Raw genomic sequence first — 24,778 nt, forward strand, 5'->3', positions numbered from 1 at the left:
GTTACACTCAAATGGCAACTGAGTGTAACTTTAGCCTTTGGCCTAAATCTGCCTTGAATCTCATTGAACAGTGCTTCGTCTTGAAACAGTTGGACTCTGGCATTTTTGCATAACAGTAACAAGCAATAGATGATTAAATCAAGAAGCCTATATTGATAAACTGTATTAATAAACTGTGATACGTTTTTTACTGTATTTCTTGCCCATTTAGTTAATGTATGTGTCTGCATTGATGTGAGCAGTTTTGATACTGAATTGCTTTAGACAAAGTCTGAGAAAAGTAGGCATCTTTTTTGACCATTTTTCTCAGAGTTTTGGGTCCTCTTCCAGATTTACCAAGTCATCTGCATTTGGTGTGGGCTGACAAAAGAACGACTTTGCCACTTCTCTGTGGGATGCTTCGTTAGCTTAGGTATTGGGCTGCAACACAAGCAGCTGCTATAGAAAATGACAACTTTGTAGAGATGCTTGATGCCTGTGTGATTCAGACTTAGTTTGGTGACTCATCTTTAGAACCACTTTGCTGGGAGCAGTTGAAAAGGTTGCTTGGCCATGGCACACCTTGCCTTGCTAAAATATGTCTTTTCTTGAGAGCTTAGGAGAGGAGTTTGTTGATGCTCAAGATGTGACTGTTAGAGAGCTGTATTGCTCCTTAGATCTGTGAGTCAATCTGGCTTTGACAGGATGGTCAAGAATTTGAGCATTGGCTTTTTTGACATCTCTCAAAGGCATCATAAATTACTGAAAATCAAAAATTGTCTTTTCTTTCAAAGACTTTTCCCTTGCCCTTTAGTTACCTTGGTGTCTCTCAGGGTCCAGCTTTGCTTAATTGCTTCCTTTTAACCAGTCCTACAAAATATCCCATGATGTTCAAAACGGACAACACTAAACTCTTCTCAGCTGGTTTCCATTGCCTGTACCTAATATAGAGGAATTTTGTAAAAGACACATGCATAAGTTACATGAAATTATATGAAAATCCCTGGCCATATTTACTGTGAAAGGAAATCAGTGAAGGATAAAGCACCACTAAGTCATTGCTTATTGCTGGTTTAAGCTGAGCTGTCGGTTCTGCTTTGTCCCTGCTTCCTTTGTTGCAGCACTGAATAAGGAGCCTGGGACTGTGTCTGTGTGCTTCCTGCAGTGTATGCCTGCTGGCTCCGTGCAGTGTGCCCCCACCCACACCTCCAACTGCACTTGGTCCTGAATCCTTACATTTGTTTTCTCTCCTTTAGGATGGACGAAGCCCACGTCCAATCCCTCTGCCTGGCTATGAAGTCAGTTTACCAGGTTCTGGTGAGAAGTTTGATGTGAAGCACGTTTTTAAGCTTTGCCAGTCCCATCAAACTCTCTATTTCAGTGCAGAAGATGAAGACCTACAGATAAAATGGATGGAAATTCTCACCAAAGCTGCCAAAGGGGAGACTGAGGATACAGCTGAAGGGCTCAGCAACCCATAGAGCAAGTTTCATTTAGTTTCTTTTGTACATGCTATAAACCATCACTTGAATTTGGTATTCACGGCACTTTGGAATCTATATGGCTTTATATTTTCATGTGTCTGCATAGGAAGTTCAGTGGTTTCTCACCTTTTATTGTACAGTTTTCAAGCACAGTAGTTACCTGCCATATATTATGTTAAAGAAAAAAGTAGTTATAGTTGTTGGTGGTGTCAATGCTGGTTTAAAACAAAAGACAAGGAGCAAAGCATTAATTTTAACAAAGGTAATGGAAAATCATCCATCTTGTTTTCCTAAATGCATATTTTCCAGTCCTTTTGATTGCTGTTGAGTGCAGGTTGTGTATAGTCTGTGATTAGTTCTATAAATGCTGCCTTTTAAGTTAAATGTTGTAAAGGCTTGTGCTGGCCACTGACATTCCATTCTCTGCCTCGCCCTCCTGGCTAGGTCTTTGTGCTGTGTGAGCAATGTACTGAGTATTTTCCTTTTGTTAAAACCATGTCTCTGCTGTTTTGAGATGACCTGTTCAAATGACAAATACTGTAGAAGGGACTTCTAAAAATAACTGCAGATGGTGGAGAACAGAACATTAAGAAGTCTCATTGATTTTAAGCATTTATTATATTGACTGCTATCTTCTGGAACCAATACCTTTCTTCCTTCTATTGGAACCCATTTTGATGTAAGTGAACAAACATTTTAACTGCAAACTGGGTTATGATCAATAAACAAGAACATTTTTAGTACACACCATACAAAAAGGTGAGTTTTTTGTTGTATTGGTTAATTTAAGTGGCCTAGATTTTATTTATATAATTTGTAAATAATGTTTCATAAGTATTTTAAGAATTTTTTAAAAACCTCAGCTAATTAACAGGATTTAGTACATAGTGTAAGAGATATTTGTATGAACTGAATTTGTAATTTAATTTTCCTGTTCACCTGTTTTTGTCTTATTTTCAAACATAAGTGCTTATCTATTTAAATAAAAATTCCTGCAGTTAACTCCTGAGCCAGATTTCGAAGGCGCAGCAAAGTTTAGGTCAACATTTAATATAGGTTAAAAAAAACTTATAAAAGTCTAAAACAAACAAACAAAAAAAAGGCATGTCTGTTCCTAGTCATAGTAAGCATGTAGTATCAATCAAAATGAAATAAAATCTGTCACAGTACTGTATTTTTAAATGGTTTGGTTTAACTTTTGTTTCCTCTTCAGCCTTCTACATTTTCTGATATTGATAGAGAGGAAGAAATGCTCCATACAGAGTCTTTTAGGATTGTTGAAAATTAGTGATATGCATCAGTGAGTATTTTTTGGACCTACAGAAAAGGACTTATCCTTGTTTGGGGTTTGGTTTATTTTTTACATTGGTGAATAAATAATCTATCTGAAGTCCATGATGATAAAAAAATTAGATGCCATGTATCTTATTATCTACTGGAAAATTTTCTTTCTTTTTCCACCCACCCTCTCCCAACAGTCTACACAGAAAAGATTTCTTTAAGAGTTGCTTTTACCATGAAAAGAAATTACTTACAGTGTGTATTATTTCTTCTCCTAAGCTTCCTTGAAAATGTAATGATGTAGAGTGCTTACCTTGAAAATTTACTCATTTAGTAACATTTCTGGTTTGGAGGTGGGGTTTTTGTTTGTTTGTTTACAATGTGTTAACATTCTCTCATTCTATGATTTTAAGCAAATCAAGGGAAATGTGCTTAGTGGACACATTAACAAACCAACATGCAGTAATGCAAGAGCAAAGTACCCTCAGAGAACAGCCCCAGGCTACAGAATGCTGTTGTAGGAGAGTCTCTCTTAGTCAGCATTGATTGATCAGTACAAGGTCCCAGAATACAGTGCTACTGTGAAATCACAATCACATGATCTGAGAAATCACCATACATTTCCGAAGGCTTGTCCTAAATTTACAGCAGGATCTGGAGGGTTAGGACCTTTGTTTCATTCTCCTTCTTCATCTCCTCTCCTTTGGAAGGAAGTGGCAACTCCCAAAGCTGAAGAAAATGGTGTTGCTGATGCTATTTGTCATAAAAGCTGTAAGCTTTAGACTTTCCTCTGTCATAAAAGCTGTTCTTGTGAACTCAGCCTGCTTCTCTGCAGAGGGTTAGCACAGGGATTAAGCATCCCATAGATACTACATATGCCTTCATATTAGTGCATAAATAAGATTTAAGCCACTAATAGCCCCTTTCTAGCTCTGTATAGAGCTGAATTATATATGCCAGCCATGATAAGCCCAGAGAAAAAATTTAGATGTTGCCGCAGCAGTTAAGTTCAACCAGGGGACTGAATTTTGATAAAGTAGGGATTAAAAGTACAATACGCATAGTTGTGGTGTCCTGACATAAGCACATTTCACAAAAGATGCCAAAATCTCACAATAAGCCAAGAGCCTTCTCTGTGCATGAGGGATGTGGCCTGTGGAGCTCTACCAACAAGTCTTTTCCACTTTGCTGCTTGCAACCATGAAGTGAAACACACCAGGTCTGTCTCTGTCTGTCAGGTCAAGGCACCAGACCCTACCTGCCTTATAGAAACAACATTCCTACTATGAGCATGGCTGGGGCAGAATTAAAGCAAACTGCGGTGCCCTGGGCTCTCAGGCACTGCAGGATGCCAAAGTTCTGCTGTGTTTGGGAGCTGAACCTCACAAATCTTGAGAGAGCTTGCTTGGTTCTTGCTGTCAACAGCTGGATAAACCTTTGCTTCTCCAAGAGCTGCTGTCTCTCTTCAAGATGCCCATCATCTCTTGCCTGAATTAAACTGATGTCTGTCATTTTTTTCTGTATTTTTTCCTGTAAATTGACAATCACAGATTAAGGCTTTGAACAACCCTGGATTTGGTTCAGGAAGATTTCATTAGCAAATCAAATAGCTATATTTAATTTCATTCCCACACATTTTTAATTCTGAGTGTTTATTTATTAATTTTCCTAATAAAATGTGGTGTTATGCCCTCAGAAAGAAGAACTGGCAAAGGCAAAAATACAAAGAACTGGCAAGGAGAAAAGGCAGTGACAGAGCAAACAGACGGGGCCTGTCTCCAATTATTTATTTCCTTTCTAGATGTGGGATGCATGTTGGTAGGTGGCTTATTCTGCAGGTAGTGTGAAAGTGAGGTGATCAGGATGAGGACCAACATTGAGCTACAACTCGGAGAGACACAGCGTTCCACAAATTATCTGGATCCAGTTGATCCACCTACGTCATCTCCACCTACATTTGAGCCTTTGGTACTGTACAGGCAATACCTGAGGTCTGCCTCTTTCATCTTTGAGCTTGGACAAGACACTGTCACCTCCAAGACTACAGGAAATCAAACCAGTCAATTAAGAAGTTTTATTTGAAATCAATGTCTCAGCTCAAGATGATGAAGAAGGAAGTTGTGTTTTTGTTAAATGATGTGTGACCTTTTAATATCTGTAGCTCATTAATATCCAGATTGCTCATGGATATCAGGGGTATTGTGTCCAGGGTCCATCAGGGGCAAAGTCAGCATGGACAAATCTACTGAGAAACAGGAAAACTCTGAAATGGATGGTCCTTACCTGCTGTGTCTGCTGCAGACCAGCAGCACCAGGGAATCTGGGCCAGGTTTTCACAGAGGCAAACGGGACTGATCCATTCAGATATACTTTTTATTATCCACCTTAATCTCTTATAAAAGGGCTAGATTTCAGTGTGCTCATTCGGTTTACTCATTCTCCAGCCTCTGTGTTGGGTATGATGGGTTACACAGGGTTCATTGACTGAGGGTTTAGGAGAACTATTGCCACCATATCAATGCCTGATTGTGATAAAATAAGAGTCTTTGCTAAATCACAGAATCACAGTATTGTTTGGATTGGAAGGGACTTTAAGATCATTTTGTTCCACCTCCTACCATGGGCAGAGTTACCTTCTACTATTCCAGGGTACTCAAAGCCCCAGTGTCCAACCTGGCCTTGGACACTCTAGGGATGGGGCAGCCACAGCTTCTCTGGGCATCCTGTGCTTGGGCCTCACCGCCCTCACAGGCAGAATTAATTTATTTCTTCAACCTAAACCCCATGAGTCCCCACGAGGTGAGCACAATCATATGCATGTATGTAAAACTGCTTCTAAAGGTGATGCAGGGGAGGGAATGTTAATCCCAGATCTTTTTTCTGTTTTCATGGAATTCCTTGTCACTGACAGATGTTCACAGCTGCCTGAGAGAGAAAGATGACAAAGCTGTGAGTTTCTTGTTTGATGCTGGAAACATCAAACAAGATGTTTCCATAAACATTCCATGAACATAAAAAACAGTAGAGTAGTGAAAATGAGGGATATGTTTTTATGTCCATTATAAACATCTTCAGAGATGGAACAAAGTAATCACTGTGCTGGAGCACACTGAGATTGTGTGTATGTCCGTCTCCCTTCTCCAACAGTGATGTGGAGATGAAGCTTGTGGATTTGCGAGGTGAGAACCTGTACCTGCCGCGCTCCCGCCCCAAATCCCTTTTCTCTCCGCCCCGGCTAGCTCTTCTCTGGGGCGAGAGTGGGCGATGGAGGCACCCTCCGCCGCTCCCAGCTGGGGTTTGGAGAGTGCCTTTGTGGGTTCCGGGCAGCGCTAGCAAGCCTCGCGGTGGTAAATGAAGAGCGAATCCTGCTGGGGGCTAAGTCCAAGTTTATTGTAGCCCAACGGGGCCAAATATCCTAGAACAGTGCCAGCCAACAGGAACAAGCACAAGGTGCTTGCACTGGCTTATAAACTGTAAGGGAGGGGTATCCAACGACCAATGGGGATAGGGATAGGGATAGGGGGTGGCTCCGGGATGGGGGGATATGATGGGGTCCAATGGGGGAAAGATATGCGGGGAGCCCCAGGTCCTCGCCAATCACCCGGTGCCCTGAGTGGAAGCTTCTGGATGGATGGGAAGGGGCACCGAGTGATAGACAAGGCACCCGGGGGGGGTAAAATGCCTCTTTCAGGGTGATGGATAGATACTGGAAAGGCGGGAAGGGAGGACAAGGCAGGAAAACTGGGGATAAACCAAGTTGCACACGGGGGTACAAAGGAATAAACCAATACATAATACAGGGATAATAAAACATACAAATAACGCAACTCCACATGTACCTGCCCAGAGAACAGCATAGCCAGGTGAGGAGCCTGTTTCCAGCCATGGCCAAAGCAGACGTGAAGAAGCATGTATGGATGTGTGACTGCCAGCTGCCTAATGCTCAAAGATATTTCAAGCTAGCAATGGTACCTGGCCTTTAATAACCCCTTAGAGAATTTTTTACCTAGAACTTAGCTGATGATATTTTTCACTGTATTTTTTTTTTTTTTTTAATATCCACAATATCTTGTGTCAAAGAATTCTGTACCTAAACCCCATCTTGGCTAGAAAGTTTCTTCCTCTTTTTGAAGCCGTAGTGCTGGCACCTTCCAGGTCTGGCCTGGGAAGCAGCACTGAACAACTCCCCTGTAACCTTCCTCAGGACCCTGAGGTTGCACAGAACTCTCCTGGGTCTTCCCAGGTGTCTCTTTCTGTAGGTAAAGAGCCTGTTTCTTTGCTCCTTGCTGAGTAGCTCTGATCACATTTGTTTCCCCTCCTTGAGTCTCCTTTCTTTGACCACACAGGACATGATGTGGGTCAAGGGCAGATGCTGGGGCAGGGAATTTTTTTCTCTCACATTTCTGTCCCAGACTATTTATATCTGGGACAAAGAATACTTGAATATTTTCCCTTTTCAGCATCTTGTGCCATTTTGACTGTCTTAAACAATAGTGATATGACAGGGCTTTGCTGGTGGGCAGTATTTCCCTTGTTCAGTCCCTTAAGCAATCTGGAAGAAGAAATATTAACCAATATCAGCTCATATTTTGATGCTGGACATGTACATGCATGTCCTTCAATCACTGCCCTTTGCTAAATGAGCAAACTGACAGTGTTACAAAGCATGTGTGCAATTATATGTAAATGCACCATTTAGAGACTGTAACAAATTCCATTATGTGAATTGAAAAGTGCAAAAGGTTAAAATAAAAATCACTTAATAAAATTGCAACAATCCATTTAAAACTGTACAGAGGAAATGCAGAACTGTGAAAAGCACTAAGCATCTACCATAAAATAAAATAAATCTTTATTTACTAGAATGGACACTGGGCACATCCTCGGCTCATACAAATTGATGGATTTCATTTCCGTTCTCTGTTAAATTAGCTGACGATCTGACCATATAGCTTTGTTTGATCTTTAAGCATTTCTGCTTCCTGCCAAGACTGAGATAATCAGTGATTTACAGCACAGGTTTTGCTGTCCCTAGATGCACAGGAAACTTGAGCAGGATGTCTGCTCCACATTTGGAGACAAGACCCAGCAGCTTTTCATTGGTCTTTGCTTGTAAATAGTTAATGCTCTCTCTCTACAGTGAATTTCCCACCATTTCTCCTAGCACAGAGAAAAACCTAACCCTACAGTATTATTCCAATAGCTGTTAATTTTTTTTTTGCCTGAGAGATCAATTTTGTGTCAAATTTGTGGCATGTTAGCAGTTCTTCCCTGATTTCTGAAGTATGCACTAGGTTTAGGATAATAATGCATTTCTGTAAGTCTGTAATGAAATTGTCACTCAGGAACAACACACTAATGCTTTACTATGCTCCTTAGAGATTGCTTCCTGTTGCTGTTTTGAAGGGATAAAAGCAAATCTAATAAGCATCTTTTGCAAGCGTCTAAAGTTGCTGGTGTCACATGAGCTCAATCTTCTGAGCTACACAGATCAGATCGCCAGGATTTGATCATGTGTGCCAGCTTCACCACACAAACCTTACCACAGTGCCATGGTTCAGGACAGGTTCTGAGCAGGTTCCACCAAGTGAGTGGTGTTTCTCTGAAATGAAGGAAAATTATTTGATATTCACAAGGGCATAGAGTGATAGGACAAGGGAAACAACTGTAAGCTGAAGGAGGGCAGTGTTAGACTGGATATTCAGAATAAATTCTTTACTAGAATGGTAGTGAGGCCCTGGCACAGGCTGCCCAAGAAGCTGTGGCTGCCCCATTCCAGGGAGTGTCCAAGGCCAGGCTGGATGGGTCTTGGAGCAGCCTGGGACAATGGAAGGTGTCCTTGGCCATTGCAGGGGGTGGAACTGGATGGACTTTAAGGTCCCTTGACCATTCTGTTTCTTTGTTTACTTGAGGTTTATAAAATATAGAGCTCCTATCTGGTAGAGAATGACCAGATACAGAATGAATATCCTGACATTTGTAAAAAGTAGATATTCGGACACGGAAATTAGTAAATTTGTAACTGGAATTGTGCTGATTACCCCAGTGCTGGTGGAGATAGCTTTTGTGAGTGTTCACAGCAACATTTTATCTTGGATTGAAGACACAAACGAATGTTCTCAGAGTGTTTGTTTTTCCAAGCTACAAAACAGAATATGTATTGATGCCACTTTGCCTGTCACACTGTATTTATTAATTTCTATAAAAGAAGGAACAAAAATGTTCCCTCCTCAAATTAGTTTAGCATTTTCAGGCTCTGATGAAATATTGGAGGCTGAAAATATGTATTATATGTATTATATGGATATATGTAACTGTGTGCTGCTGTGTTTTTCTATACTGTGGCACTGGACTGCACTTAATGGTAATACAAGAAAATAGTTCCTGAGCTGTGGCCCCAAGCTGAATCCACCACCTCTCTAACACCTACCAGAAAAAAGGAAAACACACTGGAGTTTGCAGCAGGCAAGCAGGTCACATGTTATCAGCTGTGAACCATCTTTACACGAGCACACAAGCATGGCAGAGCTCTGTGCCACTGATAGCCCAGCAGAGTCACTGGAAGAGCCAAAATGGAGCTGGGCATGGGCATACAGCGTGTCCTTGGCAGAAAGGACTCTCCAGGTCCCTGCATGCAGTATTCCCTGGTACAGGACCAGGTTGGTTTCTTCCACACTGGGGAGCATCACTCCTCCCTGCTGAGAAAAGCCATACTTTATTCCCATGTCTATCATAGAATCACAGAATGGTTTGGATTGGCAGCAACCTTAAAGCCCATCTTGTTCCACTCTCTGCCTTGAGTGCTGTGTCCAGTTCTGGGCCCCAAATTTAGGAAGGACATGGAGGGACTGGAGTGTGTCCAGAAAAGGGCAACAAGGCTGGTGAGGTGTCTGGAACACAAGTCCTGTGAGGAGCAGTTGAGAGAGCTGGGGTTGTTCATCCTGGATAAGAGGACGCTTAAGGCAGATTCATCACTCTCTACAACTCCCTGGCAGGAGGGTTTAGCCAGGTGGGGGCTGGGCTCTTCTCCCAGGCAATCAGGAGGATAAGAGGACACAGCCTTATGCTGCACCAGGGGAAGTCTAGGCCTAACATGAGGAAAAGATTCTTCACATAAAGAGTGGTTTGGCATTGGAAAGGGCTGCCCAGGAAGGTGGTGGAGTGTCTTGGTTTGAAAAGACAGGAGTCTGTGAAGGAAGGCAAGAGCCTCCTGTGAAATGGAAAAGGTAAACCCCCTCCCTCCGAATTACCACAATTTCAAAATTAAAAGGCTCTCAGGCAAAGATATGGGAAGGGGAATAACAGTTCTTTACTAAGGAAAAAAAATAATAAAAAAAATGTAATTAGTACAATCAAAACTACTGATAGAGTGAGAAACCTGACACCCTGAGGAGTCAGGGTGTTGGTAGTAGTCCAGTGAAATGGTGGCTGCTCCTCCTGGAGTGGCAGATGAAATGCTGCTGAAGGGTGAAATCTTTAGAAGGGTGTAGTTTTCTCTGAAGGTCTGGTGATGGAGTAGATGGGCCTGGTCTTCCTCTGGGGATCCAGCAGAGAAGAAGCTGCTCCTCTGGAATCCAGCAACGAGGCTGCCCTGATGTCCCAAAAAGTGCTGATTTTATGCAGGTAGGGGTGCTTGCCTCCTCCCTCTAGGTGGAGCATCTCACAATGGGATGATGTAACCTTACCAGTCATGCAGTGAGTCATTCCATGGCTTATTAACAGAAGATATCTCCCTGGAGGGAGGCACTGTTCTTGGAAGGGATAAGAAAACTGCCCAACCTCCAACAGATGGCAATAGAATACATGCTTATCTTACAAGCCAGGACATCGAGTCACCATCCTTGGAGATGTTTAAGAAAAGACTGGACATGCCACTCGGTGCCACGGTATGGTTGACAAAGTGGTGCTAGGTCATAGGCTGGACTAGGTCATCTCAAAGGTATTTGCAACCTAGTTAATACTGTGATACTGTGAGTGAAACCTATAGCTGGGAGAGGAGGGAAAGGAAAAGTCAGGGGGCAAAGTGAAGCCATCTCCCTGGGCCAGCAGCACACCACTGATCCAGTAACAGCAAGAGATCTGACAACCCAACAGATCATTCCATGTCACTTCTAAAGGTCACATTTTTCTTTCAGCAATCTAATTGCTGAGCTTTTAGCTATCACACCTGTGCATGTGTAATCTGATTAAACAGAAGCTGAGGATGAGAGCTACTATTCTCCTTTTCAAGAGTTACAGAATAAGCAAAAGGGTTCTTAAGGGTTAAGGCTCTGAGCAGTCTAGGCAAACCCAAGAGTCACTGCCTGGGTCTGAGGGGCTGATGCTCAGCTGAGCCAGCCTCAGCTCCTGAGGCTCAGGGAAGAAGGGGATGGCAGCAGGGCCAGCCAGGAGAGGAGAGAGGGGATCAGCTTGCTGCTGGAGGGCTGGAAAGCTGCCATAGCTGGGCTGGGATCTGGGAGTATGTCCTTGTTTGGGTGGGCAGTGAGGGGCAGGCAGTCCCCTGCAGCCATCCAGGCAGATTTGCTGGGGACTGTCACTTCAGTAGTCTTGTGCCCTTGGCATGCCTGGGGGCAGCTCTAATAACTAGGATTAAAAGAAAGCAGTGTCAGGTAGTTTAGTGAAATCCAACAGTTAAATAATCCCTAAGAAAAAGCAGTAAGTGTCTGGCTGAGGCCGTATGGCTTCTCCTGATGCTGAAGATGAAACCAGAGGCCTTAAAAATTATGAAAGCACTCACCTGCAACTAGGGAGGTGAGTGATGTTCTGGGGTGTCACACCACAGGGCTGCCTGCAGTGTTTGAGGACATGTGGAGCAAAACCAGTGCTGTTGGATTATACATTCCCTTACAAAGCAAATCTGAATGCTGCCATGATGTGAGTGCGCTGCTTAATTTGCTTCAGTGAGGAAAGATTTGACTTGAATTGTGTAACAGCAGCTGCAGGGGTAATGGCTTACAGAAAAACTACTTCTCTGTCTTTGATATTCCTCTGATTTCACTGGACTTGACTGGAGCAGCTACAGTTTCTTGTTGACTTTAATTAGATTGATTAATATTTGGCATTACCGCAAATACAAAGCTAATTTATAAGATGCAGCATTTTCAAAAATGCTGGGGTTTTGCTATAATGTGACCAAGCATTGCTTTTTGAATGTGGTTTAGTAGTAGGGATGGAAATAGTAGACCCTTATATCTGCAATATTCCTGAGGCCTCCCTGACAGATAAGTTCATAGGAAAGTGCTATGGCCAGCAGCATACTGAGCATTGTCACCCTTTAATGTGGGCATGATCCTGTTCCATTTGATGTTTCCAGAAGAGCTTTAAGAGGTTTTTCAGTCTATTTGGTGCACCTTGAAAATTAATTTATCTAATCTGCTCCTGCAGACTATTTTTTCCCTCTAATTCCAGATGAAAAAAATAACAAGTGGAGAGAGCGTTAATAGCTGCAGTGCTTGGTGTGGGCCTCAGACTATAGACTCAGCACCAACACACAGAGCTTCCTCAGCAGAGACAGTTGTTTCTTCTCTTGTTTTTTTGTGGACTCACAGTGCAGACCATTAAAGGCCTTTTTTGGGTCCACTGCTGGTGTCAGTAAATCAAGGATCTCAACAAACACTGCTGAGACCCAGACTCACTGTGGTAACGCTGCAAGGGCAGTAAATGGCAAGGGGTGACATGGCCAGGATGTGACAAGCACAAAAGGACATACGCAGCGTGTGCAAGGCACTTGGGTTTCACCAAGTAGCCTGTGCGTGTTTGTGTGTGCCACCCAGCTCCGGACAGGATGATGGATCTGGGAACCTACTAGTGGGTTTAGCTGCAGATCCCAGCTAAAACAAACACTATTTTGTAGACCATAAACTGGATGTATGCGAGAGATTCTGCTCCTGGAATACAACAACATAAAGAGCAGTATACTGTGTTTGCAAGATCAGAACCATGAGAATCAGACTGGGGTACCTGAGGCTCTGCAGGCTGCGACCACCAGCCGGGCTGCATTGGGGACTGACGGCAGACAGCAGAGAGGACAGGCAGCGGGACAGGCGGCGGGCAGGGCGGGCAGCGAGGGCCGGGCAGTCCCGGCCCAGCGCCGCGACCGCTGCCGCATCCCCGACTGGCCCCTCGTGGGGCGCCGCGCGGGCCGGGGAAGGGCCCGGCCAAACCCCGAGGCGGTCAGGGCTCGGCGCCATCCCGGGCCCCGAGGCTCTGGCGGCGGCCCGGCCGCGCCGGCCTCCTCTGGCTCCGCTGCCCCTCCTCCCCCACGCCGCGGGCGTCGCGGAGGGGCCGCAGGGCGGGCGCCCGGCGGGGCTCCGCGGGATGGGCCGTGCTGCACTGCTGCCCCCGGGCCGGCCCCGGCAGAGGGCGGGCGGGTACGGGTGCGGTGCACCTGCCGGGCGGCTCGGCGCGGCGGGGCCCGGCGGGGCTCGGCGGAGCCATGCCGGCCGCCACCACACCCGGGCTGGACGCGCTGCGCTCCTCTGCGCTAGGGAGGGACAGCGGCAGTCCCCGCGGATACACAGGTACGAGCGTGGTCCCGCGTCATTCCTCGCACAAGTTCCCTCCTGCGTCGCAGCAGAGTGGCGGGAAGATGCCAGCGGTGGTAGCGCTAGACCCCGGTCAGGGTGCAGGGTCCCTCCCGCGTAGAGATGCGGGATGACCGGGGCAGGATGCGGTACCCCTGGACAGAGGTGTTGTTTGTCCCCGGGAAAGGGCGCGGGAGCCCCCAGCCGGTGTTGCGTTACCTTCCCACTCCGTTCCGGAGCCCCGCGCCGGACAGGGCCCCTCTCGTCCCACCCCGTGCCGCCTCTGGCTGGTCCCTGCAGCCGCGGTGCGCGGAGGGGACGGTGATCCGCGCCATGAAGTTCTCGGGCTCACAGAGTCTCGAGACGAGTGTCCGGGAGCCGTCCCGAAGCCACCCCGGGCACGAGAGGGTCCCGGCGGGTCCCGGTGACCCTGGGACAGCTCTCCCGGGGCTGCACTCGGGGCGCCGAGCGGGGCCAGCCTGGGACTGCGGGTCAGGCGGAAGGGACGAGCACCGCCAGGGCTGCGCACGGCAGCCGCACTCCAGAGCCGTCCGAGCGGCTCACCCGGGGGCTGCTGGGGCCCTGGCGGGGGGTGATTGCACCCAGAGAGGAGGCGCTGCGGTTCAGTGATAGAAGTTTGGGGGTCAGTCGCTGGGATGGCCACAAGCACAGGAGACGAGTGCGTGGGGGCAGAGGGGAGTGTCTAGCAAGGATGGAAGGTGCTGATTTTCAGAGACATCGCTCCTGGGCGCATATCGCCGGGCTGGGAAGGAAATTAAGACATCAGTGTTTTAATGGAATATGGTAATACATTGAGGGGTGCAATCAGAAACCAATCAAAGCTTTTTCCTTCTTATCTTTTTCTTCCCTGGAGTTTGGTTACTCAGTTCGATTGCATAGACCATAACATCCTTTCAAAACCTCTTTGGCTTAAGTGGGTTCTATAATTTGGAGGTAATGTGAGATGACAGAGGGGCTGAACTGGTGGGAGATACCCGCTGCACAGGGCTGTGGCGTTGGTGGATGCCTGGGCCTGGAGGGAGCAGAACCATGGTCTGGATCTGTTGATGCATGTTCCTGGAGATGCATGTTCCCAGCCACAGCCACCTCTGGAGTCCAGGACCAAGGTGACATGGAAGGATACTGGAGCTTGGTGTAGCTGCTTGCTGGGATTTCTTCCTCTTTTCTTCAGATCACAGGGTAGATGGGCTTTTCCCTGGCTTCAATGCAAGCAGAGTTGTGTGCTGCTGAAATCCAGGGACCTCCTTCCCATGTGCAGCCTGTCCTCTCATATCCTTGCAATTTATTTGGCTCGTGAAGTTCTAACAGACTTCATTAATGACCTGATTTTGTTGTGCCTATAGAAATTGGCTAATGTATTTGGGCTACTAGCGTAGCAATAAATTGCATCCTCTGAATGTGCTTGACTGTTTAATTTGAATTTAATATAGCAGTTAATTTGAAAATGCGAAACAAGTTCTGGGAAATGTGCTTAGAGAAATAACTCAAACCCACGTGTAGATCCTGTTGCTGTAGCCTGATAGTGTTGCTAATTACTGACTTTTCTCTTTTTTAAAATAATTTATATTTGGCTGCTTTTATATGTTGTGTCAAAGTCTTGTGGGGCTGGGTTTGTCCACACTAAAAGGAGTTTTGGAAGTGGCATGTCTTCTGTTACACTCAGCCTTTCTGATTCTGTGTAGGTTAATCTTGCTCTGTGTAGATCTGTGGCAAAACAGCTAGAAATGTTAATCTGCCAAAAACTGTTTGGTGTTCAAATTAGAAATCCAACCTCAGTTAATCCCTTGGATATCTATAGACCTGGCTCCTCTTAACCATGTCTCCAGCCAGAACAAAAAAGACCATTTTTTCCAAGCCAAGTACACCAAAACTGTGGAGTAGGAGCTCTCAGTAAGGTGCTAAACTGGAATATGCTGGGTCAGGGCTTGGCTGTGCTGCATTGGTTGTAGGACTGGAATATGCTTGAGCACAAAGGGATTTGCCAGACCTTAGCCGGATGTTGGCTCTTCATGCTCTTTGTGCTCTTCACCCTCTCTGCTGCTTCATGGGACTTTTCCATGGTGCAATTCCATCTTCACCAAAAACCATTTGGAACTATTGAGTCAGATGGATGTACTGCTGGTAACCCTAAGCAGTTTAGATGGCTAAAATGATGGCTACTTGTATAATTTTAAATTAAACTCCTGTTCATCTAAATGTGAACATGTTATTTATACATCAATGTTTGCTGCCAATTGTTGCACAGTATTTATACAGTATCTTTTCATTGCATCATGTCCTTATTGGTGATTCTTTATGATGCTGAATGCCTCCTTACATTATTTCAGACCATGAGCAATAAGGTGATAATAAAGATTTGCACAGATAAACTCCCTCACATGTTCCTTTTGAGAGGATGAAAAAAATGTGGAAGGATTTCTATTTGAGTTAACACATGAATGAGAGAGAAATTAAGGGAAGTTCTTCAGAACAGCCCTAATGCCTGTAGTATTTACAGGTCTTAGAGCTTCCTGAGACACAGCGGTGAGATTCAAACACCCTTCACTTTTCCTGGTCTTGCCTTCTTTCGAAGAACTGACAGGAGCAGGCAGAATGATCCCACCCTCTATTTGGGGAGGGTCAGCAGTGTGCTTCCCTGAGGAGCTGTGGGAGCCTGGCTTACCCAGAGGGAAGATCAGCAAATGTGTAGGGCAGGAGCATGGCACGGGGGAAGATCACAACAGATGTCTGGAGCTGAGAAGAAGCCTTCTGTACTGCGGCTGTTGTGTTGTCACAGTGGCATTTACAGTGTCACTGCCGTGCTGTGGTAGTATTCTGTGGACACTCATCGACCAGTGCTTGCCAGGCTCAGTAAATTCTCTGGAGAAGCCTCTGACATTTTGAAAGGTTTGTGCCAGGTGACCTGAGCACTCTCCTGCCCTGTGGGAATCACCATGGAACAGAGTGCTGTCGTCAGCCCATGCCATTGAGGTACTGGTGCCTCTGAAGCCACCCGGATTATACTGTGGTCTTTGGTGAAACAGGAAAAAGAGAGAGGAGTACAAAGGCTTATCATTGGCATATCATTATTTTTAGTCCGTGTGTTGCTGAAGTGCGAGACTCTGGCCCTCCAGTTATCCAGGGTGGTAACTTTTTTTTGCTGTCATTCCTCTCATTCCTCTATATCTTCCTGTAGCTCTTTCAGACCAGCTAGCACTGCCAGCACAGAGATGCATCAACAAACACATCAGTGCAGCCACAGACAGAGTGACAATAAATGCAGGATCTGACAGAAACACTCATGACGGGTTTTTAATTCGTAGGTCTCACTGCTGGGCTTTTGTCTGTAGTTGTGGTTCTGCCTTGTTCCTCCACTTACCCAGCCAGGGAAGGGGAGAGGTTTCATGAGGTGGGAAATGCTGCAGGCTGCAGTGAATGCTGTATTCAGACCTAGTTGTGGGAGGAATTATCTAGAAGACACCACTGAAAGAAAGGGATGGGGTCTCTTGCTTAGAACAGACAGGATTTGCAGTTTGCTGGAGGACAGGAGCTGGACAACACATATTGGCTTAGTTGTAGCCTGGATGTTGGTGGCCACGGTGGGATGCCAGTACCAGGATGCATGTACTTATGGTGTGACTTAAGCTGTCTGTTCTTTTGTTGTGAGCAACTTTATTTTTTCTGAAGTGTGTTTCCTTGGAAATGCAGAAACTGAAATTATGTTACTAAGAACTTGCTCTTCCAGGACAGCATCAAAGCCAGAAGCGCTGCTGCTCTGCAGTATGGCTGCAGAGAATTTTATCACCTTATCCCTGTGATCCTCAGATGTGGTTCAGTTTTTAGGCTGCAGAAGAAATCATGGATCCCAAATTTCCATTTCCACAGGGCAGAATGTAGAATACAATGTGGAATATATGGGTTCGTAATTTCCCCAGGGTTATTTCTCCTTTCTTGTTCTCCCATGAGCTCAAAGTCAAACCTTGTATTAAGTAATGTAAAAGAAGTGGCAGTTAGATAAAGCTATTTGGATTTATCTCCTGTGCTGCAAGGTGTTAATCTGGGTGGTTAGGCATTTACACCAGGCATTGATATTGCTTTGAGGGAAGGATTTTTGTGCTTTTCATTAAAGCATTAGAACAGTACAAAATAGAGAAGGAAGAGAGCTTTTGGGTTTTCTAAGTCCTCAACAGTGCAAGATTGTTCCCTGTGGTATTCCCTAATGCTTCATCCTGGCTACTCTGAAATTACCTAGGCTAGAGAGACAGATCATTAGTAGACTTCTGAATTTCAGCTAATGAATTAGGTGAACTGAATGCTTTGGATCCAAAACACTGAAATTTAAAAAATCACAAGTCAGTCTTAAAACACAAGAAGCACCCCAATGACAGTGGTTAACCCAGCATTTTCTGGGTGGTGTGGCATGGTCTATTCTATTTTAAAGGGCAAAACTGCTGCCAGTATTGCTGTTCCCACTGTGTCAGAGCCAGGACATCCTTGGACCTTCCCCCTGGAAAAGCAGAGCATCCCCAAGCATCTCTGCAACTCCACAAAAAAGAAATTTATAACTATGATGGAAGTGACATGATTTTACTTATTAATCGTGATTGCCACTGAATTTTTATGTGCACTGTAGAGTCTTGCCTTCAGTATTATGATGGAGACAAGCTAACGCGTAGGATAATTGTTAAGTTTTCGTTCAGGCATTTTATTGACATACTGTATTTGAAATGCAGCTGCAGACAAGCAGGCATGTTATTCTAAAGAACAGTTTTGACTGGCTGAGTGGATTGGGTTTGGCAGAGAGGTGATTTTGCAGTCTGCCTCTCGTTTGGTTGTCAGATGACAGAGAGAAATGCAGAAGTTGCAGAATGAGCAACTGCTCCCCAAAATAAATCAATTCTTGTGTCTGCTGAGGGTCTCAGGGATGGGGTTGAGCTGGTGCCTGGATTACAAATGAGCCTTTGCAGCAGAGCAGAGCCCCTGTGGCCCAGCAGCATCTTTAGGGGCCTCAGTAGCTGCTTGTGCGGGGCAGCAGTCACAGCTACCTCAGCCCAAATTGGAGTGGTGGTGGCTGGTAGAAGCAGTGTTGGGGAAAGGGATGGGTTAACTGCTTGCCTTTCCTCCAACAGACCTGTGAGATGATTCCATTGTTATTTCTGAGATGAAATATGTCACAATGCTGCTCATATGTTCCAGACTCCTAAGCCAAGTAACTTTGGGAATAAATTTGAGGAGAGGTCAAAATGGGGACGGAAGTTGAGTAGGGTGAAGTGATGGTGTACAAAACTCCCTTAGTGCATGTGTGGGCTGGGAAAAGTGTGTGGGAGGATGATTTGGCCTGTGGGAGCTCAGAGGGGTGCAAAGGGCAAGTTCTGGGGTTTGATTTTTCTTGTTCAGAAGATCAGAAATCTGTGCCTTTGTGTAAAAGCGGAATTACATCCAGGAAGGTTTCTGCTTACAGCCACAGTTATTTCCAAGATCTTTTCTAGTTCATTGGGTCAAAAGAGGCATCTGGACTGGACACAGTGGTTCTACTTTGCTCTAAGAAATGGTGCCCTACAAAACCAGGGGCAGTTTTGCACAGGCAAGAGAGCTGTGGTATTTGTCCCATTATTGTTAATTCCTGCAGAAATTTAGGTTAGGACTAAGGTTTTCATTCATTTTAACCTGTTTCAGCCCAGAAGCTGCATTCTCAGGTGTAGCCCTGAGTTCCCTAGCCATGTAGGGCTAGGACATGCAGGACATGGGGCTGCTGTCCTCTGCTCTGCTCTCTCAAGCTGCTTGTCATTCTATGCATAACTCACCTGCAATCCTTGACATTTTAAATGGGAAAAAGCAAACACAATGCATCGGTTCCCTGTCCTTATACTGGTATTCTTGTCAGTCTTCGTGCCATCTTGCATCAGTTCCTGTGTGCAGAGGCTGAAAGGTGTGTTTATTGACTTGTGCTGTTAATCATTGCTGTGCCTCAGAGTTCCTGGCAGGATGCTGCATGGCTCTCACTGAGCAGTTTGTAGGTTACTCTGGTGGCCGTGGCCAAGCTGCGTGTCCCTCTGCATGAAGCCCAGAATAGGAAAGCCTAACTCAGGAAAACAACCAGCCAGGAGAGAAGAAAAATAAAAATGGTAAAACCAAAGAGAAGGGTTTTAAATCTGGCTGTTGGTTTCTCAGCCCATGAATAACTTCTACCATAATAAAAGGCATGCTATTGCTAACTTTTTGAGACTGAAAAATCAATTATTCACAGAAATTCTTGCTGGCAGCTGTGGATGCCAAGTCACAGCTCTGTGGTGTGCATTCCGCAGCTTAACACAGCAAACCAAGGACAGAACTAGTTTCAGATTGCTCTTGGGAAAGACTTAGGGAAGCCAAAGCCAGGGGGAGCAAATGCAGGTAAGGTCTGTAGCATTCAGGCTTGTTTTGCTTAACAGGGTGGTTGGAAATTCCCCATGAAAATTAACAAACCTGTCATCTGTTTTAAAACACAAAAGTGGTTTCAAAGATAAAAGGTTGAAAAGTTTTTATATTCTTTACAAATCCGTTCTTTGTGGAAATGCAGTTCCTATGTTTTAAGCTTTTTGGCAAAAAATCAATATATAACCATCAGGTAGTATGCAGGTCTGGTCCATCTGAAATTTCACATTGGGAGTGGATTTTTATGACTGAAATGTTTTTTGTCCAGCTCTGGACCCTTCCTCCTTGACAACTTTATTGGTCAAGGTAGGTCAGTGCAATGTGGCCCAGCCATCCATAGAGATTGTGTCCAGTCTGGCAAATGTTGTGCTTTTATCAGCCTTGCTCAGTACCCCAGCATGTTGCTGTGCACGTTGCTGTGCACAGGCCAGATCAAAGAGTTGGTACAGGCAGATAACCCAGAGCCAGGCAAGGCAAATATGCAGCCAGGCTGAGCTCTGTGTCCTGAAGGACCCAGAGCACTGGAGGAGAGTGGAGCATGTTGAAAGTGGGCAGTGGATACACAGGGATGCTGCCCTTCCTCCAGGGATGCTGCAGGAGGTTTCCCATGGGGAAGCACACAACCTCTGTCCTGTCCACTTTTCTGGTGGAGGCATCCTTCATCCTTCCTGTATCCATGGTGCATAACAGAGATGTGGTTTCCCTGTGGAAATACATCTGGTGTTTCTTTTGGCTTCTCCAGTGGCTGGCTTTCTAGCTAGTGGATTACTTTGCATCCTCTTCAGAAATGTTACAATTGTTTAATGAATGAGAGATTATTTATGAGTACTGGGAAAAAATAATGGTGAAAGTTGAAATTATAAAATACAGACTTTGCTGGCCCAATGAAGGACACCAGCAAGAATGTGCCCACCAAAACCTGTCTGAGAACAGAGGGACCTGGTGGCAGAGGGAAAGTGCACACTTGCCCTGGGACTCCCATGTTGCAGGTCCCATGGTGACCTGAGAGAATGGTGAGGCCCTGGCACAGATGCCCAGAGTGGCTGTGGCTGCCCCTGGATTCCTGGTAGTGCCCAAGGCCAGGCTGGACAGGGCTTGGAGCAACCTGGGATAGTGGAAGGTGTCCCTGCCCAAGGCAGGGGATGGGATAGGGTGAGCTTTAAGAGTCCTTCCAACCAAAACCATTATGTGATTCCATGAAAGCAATGCTGCCCAAAATGAGATAGATGTGGGAGTCTCAGCACCTGAACCTTTGCATGTTGTAAATTACATGTGCTGAAAAATCAGTTTTACCTACAAAATAAATTGAAGAAAGTGGGTAGGAGTGAGCCTGAGGTATCTGCTGTAACAGAGGTGGGAGGAGAGAGCTTATTTGAACATGGATTTGTAAACACAGAAATTAACTCTCTTAAAATACCTTTTTGATCTCCTTCTTAATTGCATGGAAATTACGTATTAATGAGAGAACAAGCTTTTCTTTTTCTTCTGCTTTTACAAATGTTTAATGTTGACCTGTAAGAATCATCAGATATTGGGTTCCCTCTATCACACTTAAAAAATAGTTTTATCAATAGAAACATGAAATGTTTTATGGGGAATATTTTCATTCAGAAGTGCTGATGTGAGGCAGGTGCCAGAACCATATATTAATAAGCTGCATTTCTTTTGTCAGGTAATGTGCTGTGACAGATGTGTTCCTTAGGTACCTGCAAGTTTTACCCTGCGCAGTTGTCCAGATGTTCCTTTATGCGACTGACCCAGAGGAACAGTCCTGTGCCTGCTGTTCAGTTCTTGCTGGTCTCCATCAGAATTTAGGGTGTGAAGCTCCTGGAGCAGTGGTGGCCAAGCCTGGCCCTGCCTCTGAAGTGCTCCTTGCAGTTAATGGGTGTGCAGAGGGCTGTGTTTTCGTGCATGTGGTTTGTGCCACACCTGAACCACCAAAGCTCCCCACAAATAATCATTTCATAAAGCTGAATCTGTGTGTTGGAAGGCAAATCTGTCAGAGCTTTCCCACATCTCCACAGCAGCTTCCCAGGGACTGCAGCACAGCAGCCGGGGACCTCGGTTAATTTCTGCAGCTTCTATAGCCTGTGTCTCGCCCTGCTCTTTTACTGTAGCTCTGGTAACATGTTTACACTAACTTCTTTAAAAGCCATGCCAGCATCTGGATTTTCTCCTGGGAGGATCATATCCTTGTGGACATTTGTTGGTTTAAAAGATCAGCCCCAGCAGGCCTTCAGGCCACCTCTGCAAGGAAGCAAAGGCATGGTGGCAAGGAGACCAATGCCAGGGCCAGACACTTTCACTCTGTACTTTGCTATGTCTGCTTTATTTCATATTTCACTTCTAGCTGCTTTTCTTTTGCTTTTTAACACAGTGACCTCTTCCCAGAGCTCTTCTGTGAGACTGCTGTGGATGCTTAAATGCCTGTGATTTCAGGGACACCAGTTTCTGAGGTGTGCTTCTGTAGGAAAAGAGACTTGCAGCAATAATATTGGTGTGTTTATTTTCTACAGGGTTGATAGAGCCTGGTGTTATCTTTCTTTCTGGCATCTAGTTATTCCAGCATGTTTTAGTGATATTAAATTGGCAACAGTAAGCAATGCAAAAGGGTGACCTTTGTGTGTCTGGGAATAATGAGGTGAAGACATAGATTGTAGTTTAGATCATTTTGGTAGATACTTATGCAATGTATTTGCTTTTACTCACTGTTTTGCTGTAGAAGGAGCACAGGAAATGTCTACCAGGCAGGCATGCCTAGGTTGCTCTCTCATTTCTTTTTTCTTATCAGCAAAACATAAACCCACAGCTTGCTGACAGTGAATCCATTTGTTTCCTCTTTTTGACAAATCAATTTTGCAATACAGATAATCCTGGCTGTACATGAAAAGAGATATTTTGGATTATTTTAATTTTTGCATTACTCTCTATTTTTCACTGCCTGGAAATTATGTATGTGTTTATTTCTGAACCTAGAGGTTGGGTGATTAAGATTTTATGAAAGACATTGTGCTTTAGTGTCTGTCTTTACTTTGAGGACAGTTATTTGTCATATGCAATAACCTGTTTATTGTAGCATTGTAGCCAGTGCCATTCTGCACTTCCAGACAGCAGAATCAGATTCAGAGATTTCCTGAACACTGGATATCCTCTCAGCATGAGGCCAGGCTGAGAATTGTGTTTGTATAAATCAGCTCCTGCTCCACAAAAAGCTGCAGAAATAGTTGCAGAAACAGGAATCATAGAACTGGAGGTTTTGGGTTGGAAGAAACCTCAAAGCCCATCCCATCCCACCCCTGCTATGGGCAGGGACACCTCCCACTGTCCCAGACACTGCCAGGGATCCAGGGGCAGCCACAGCTGCTCTGGGCACCTGTGCCAGGGCCTGCCACCCTCATAGCCAGAAATTTCTTTTCAATATTCCATCTAAATCTACCCTGTTTCAGCCATTCCTCCTTGTCCTGTCCCTGCAGGCCCTTTTCCAAAATCCCTCTCCAGCTCTCTTGTAGGCCCTTTAGCCACTGGAAGGGGCTCTGAGGTCTTCCCTGAGCTTTCTCTTCTCCACGCTGAACAATGCCAGTGCTTCAACCCTGTCTCCAGAGAAGAGGGCCTCCAGCTCTCTAATTAGGGGATTTATTCAGTTTTACAGTTTTTAGTTTTTACATTTCTGGGTGCCAGTTATGGAGACAAGACCTGAACATGACATTTTATAGATATTTATAAAAGAAATACAAATCTAAATGTAAATTGGGTCAGTACAAATTTTTGTGTTTTACCAGGCAGCAGTGCAGCCTCAGACACCAGTCTCAGTTGAAAACAGAAATAAAATTAATTCTATTAATAAAAACAATAATAAAATTATTGATTGTAGTAGATTTAGTCTGATAAACATGCCTGAAGAGTATTCAAAAAAGAAGTCTATATGGAACATCTGCTTATGTAAGTATAGGGATAGAAGCTTAATTAAACATGTTTCTTTGGAGATGTAAGGGTAAAATTAACCCAGCAGAAAAGTGAATGCCATAGCTCACTACAAAAACATTGAAGGTAGCTAATAGTGGACACTAGAGCTTGCAGGAAAGTTTTCCAAAAGCAATTTTGGAAAACAATTGATGATTACAATTAGGGCAAATTTTATGCAGAGAAGCTAAATCTCAGCTTGGTTGAAATTTCAAAAGATCATTCTGACAAAACTCCATCTGGGCATTTCAATAAATGCATTTGTGAAAAGCAAAAAGGAGTGACACATTTCAGTTTTTGACTTTAGTGGGAAGAAATGGTATTGAGAAGCTCTTAAAATAAGAACAGCATTTCTCCTCTGCACAAGTGCAGGTATATGAAGTCGTTGATGAACTTTCAGCTCAGGTACAGAAGGTTTTGGATGTGTAGCTGTCATTGAGTGGCACCTCTGTGGTTCCAGCCCCAAATACATTCATATGGAAATGATCCTCTGGGCATGATCCATGATGCTGTTGCAGCCCAGGGCAAGGCATGGAAATACCCACGTTTTCAGGGGATGCTGACTAGTAGACATTTCTGTAGAGCTCAAGCAGAGCAAAAACAATTTAAAGCCCACAGCTGAGAAATGGTGCTGACAAGGTCGCTGCCATTCAGAGGTTTAATGTCTTGGCAGACACCATCTTGGGCAAGGACAGGGCAGGGAAGGTTCAAGAGTTTCACATGTTACTCAGAATGGTCAATACTGGATTAAATTAAATATGTCTTCAAAGAACGGATCCACTGCCAAATTATTTGTTCTTTGGAGAACAAAGTGTGAACAATGAGTCAGGTAAACTGACAGGTGTACTGAATGCCTCTACTGAGGCTGCATGTTGTGGCCCAGCAGGTGTGCATCAAGTCCAATTCAGTTCTAATTACTTGTGCAGCTACAAGAGTCACCAATGTGAACTCTAAGAATGTGGTCCGAATCTCTAAAAATAGCCTTGAAATTGTAAAATGAAAAAAAAATAAAAAACCCCAACCCAAACAACTATATGTAAAATCTTTATTTTACAGATTAGGACAATATTTTCTCATGGTAAACCACTGAGTAATTAAAATAAAAAGAAAAGCCCAAACTCGTAACACTCATTTGGA

At 44.6% G+C, this 24,778-nt stretch overlaps 2 protein-coding genes across 4 annotated transcripts in view; both read left to right on the forward strand.

The window, feature by feature from the left end:
- FGD3 (FYVE, RhoGEF and PH domain containing 3) overlaps nt 1-2,637 on the forward strand; it is a 102,762-nt gene extending 100,125 nt beyond the window's left edge. The window contains 1 exon segment of the mRNA XM_021539532.3: nt 1,236-2,637. Coding sequence (XP_021395207.2) covers nt 1,236-1,460 — 225 coding nt within the window. The 3' untranslated portion in view covers nt 1,461-2,637.
- A 10,477-nt stretch (nt 2,638-13,114) lies between these two features.
- The window catches only part of SUSD3 (sushi domain containing 3), a 37,984-nt gene continuing 26,320 nt past the window's right edge, over nt 13,115-24,778 (forward strand). For all 3 annotated transcript variants that reach the window (XM_077786032.1, XM_077786030.1, XM_077786031.1), the window contains exon 1: nt 13,115-13,264. In XM_077786032.1, the coding sequence (XP_077642158.1) occupies nt 13,180-13,264 (85 nt within the window). In that variant the 5' untranslated portion in view covers nt 13,115-13,179. The remainder of the gene's footprint in view (nt 13,265-24,778) is intronic.

Source organism: Lonchura striata, chromosome 12, assembly GCF_046129695.1.
Source record: "Lonchura striata isolate bLonStr1 chromosome 12, bLonStr1.mat, whole genome shotgun sequence".
In the NCBI taxonomy this organism is placed as follows: Eukaryota; Metazoa; Chordata; class Aves; order Passeriformes; family Estrildidae; genus Lonchura; species Lonchura striata.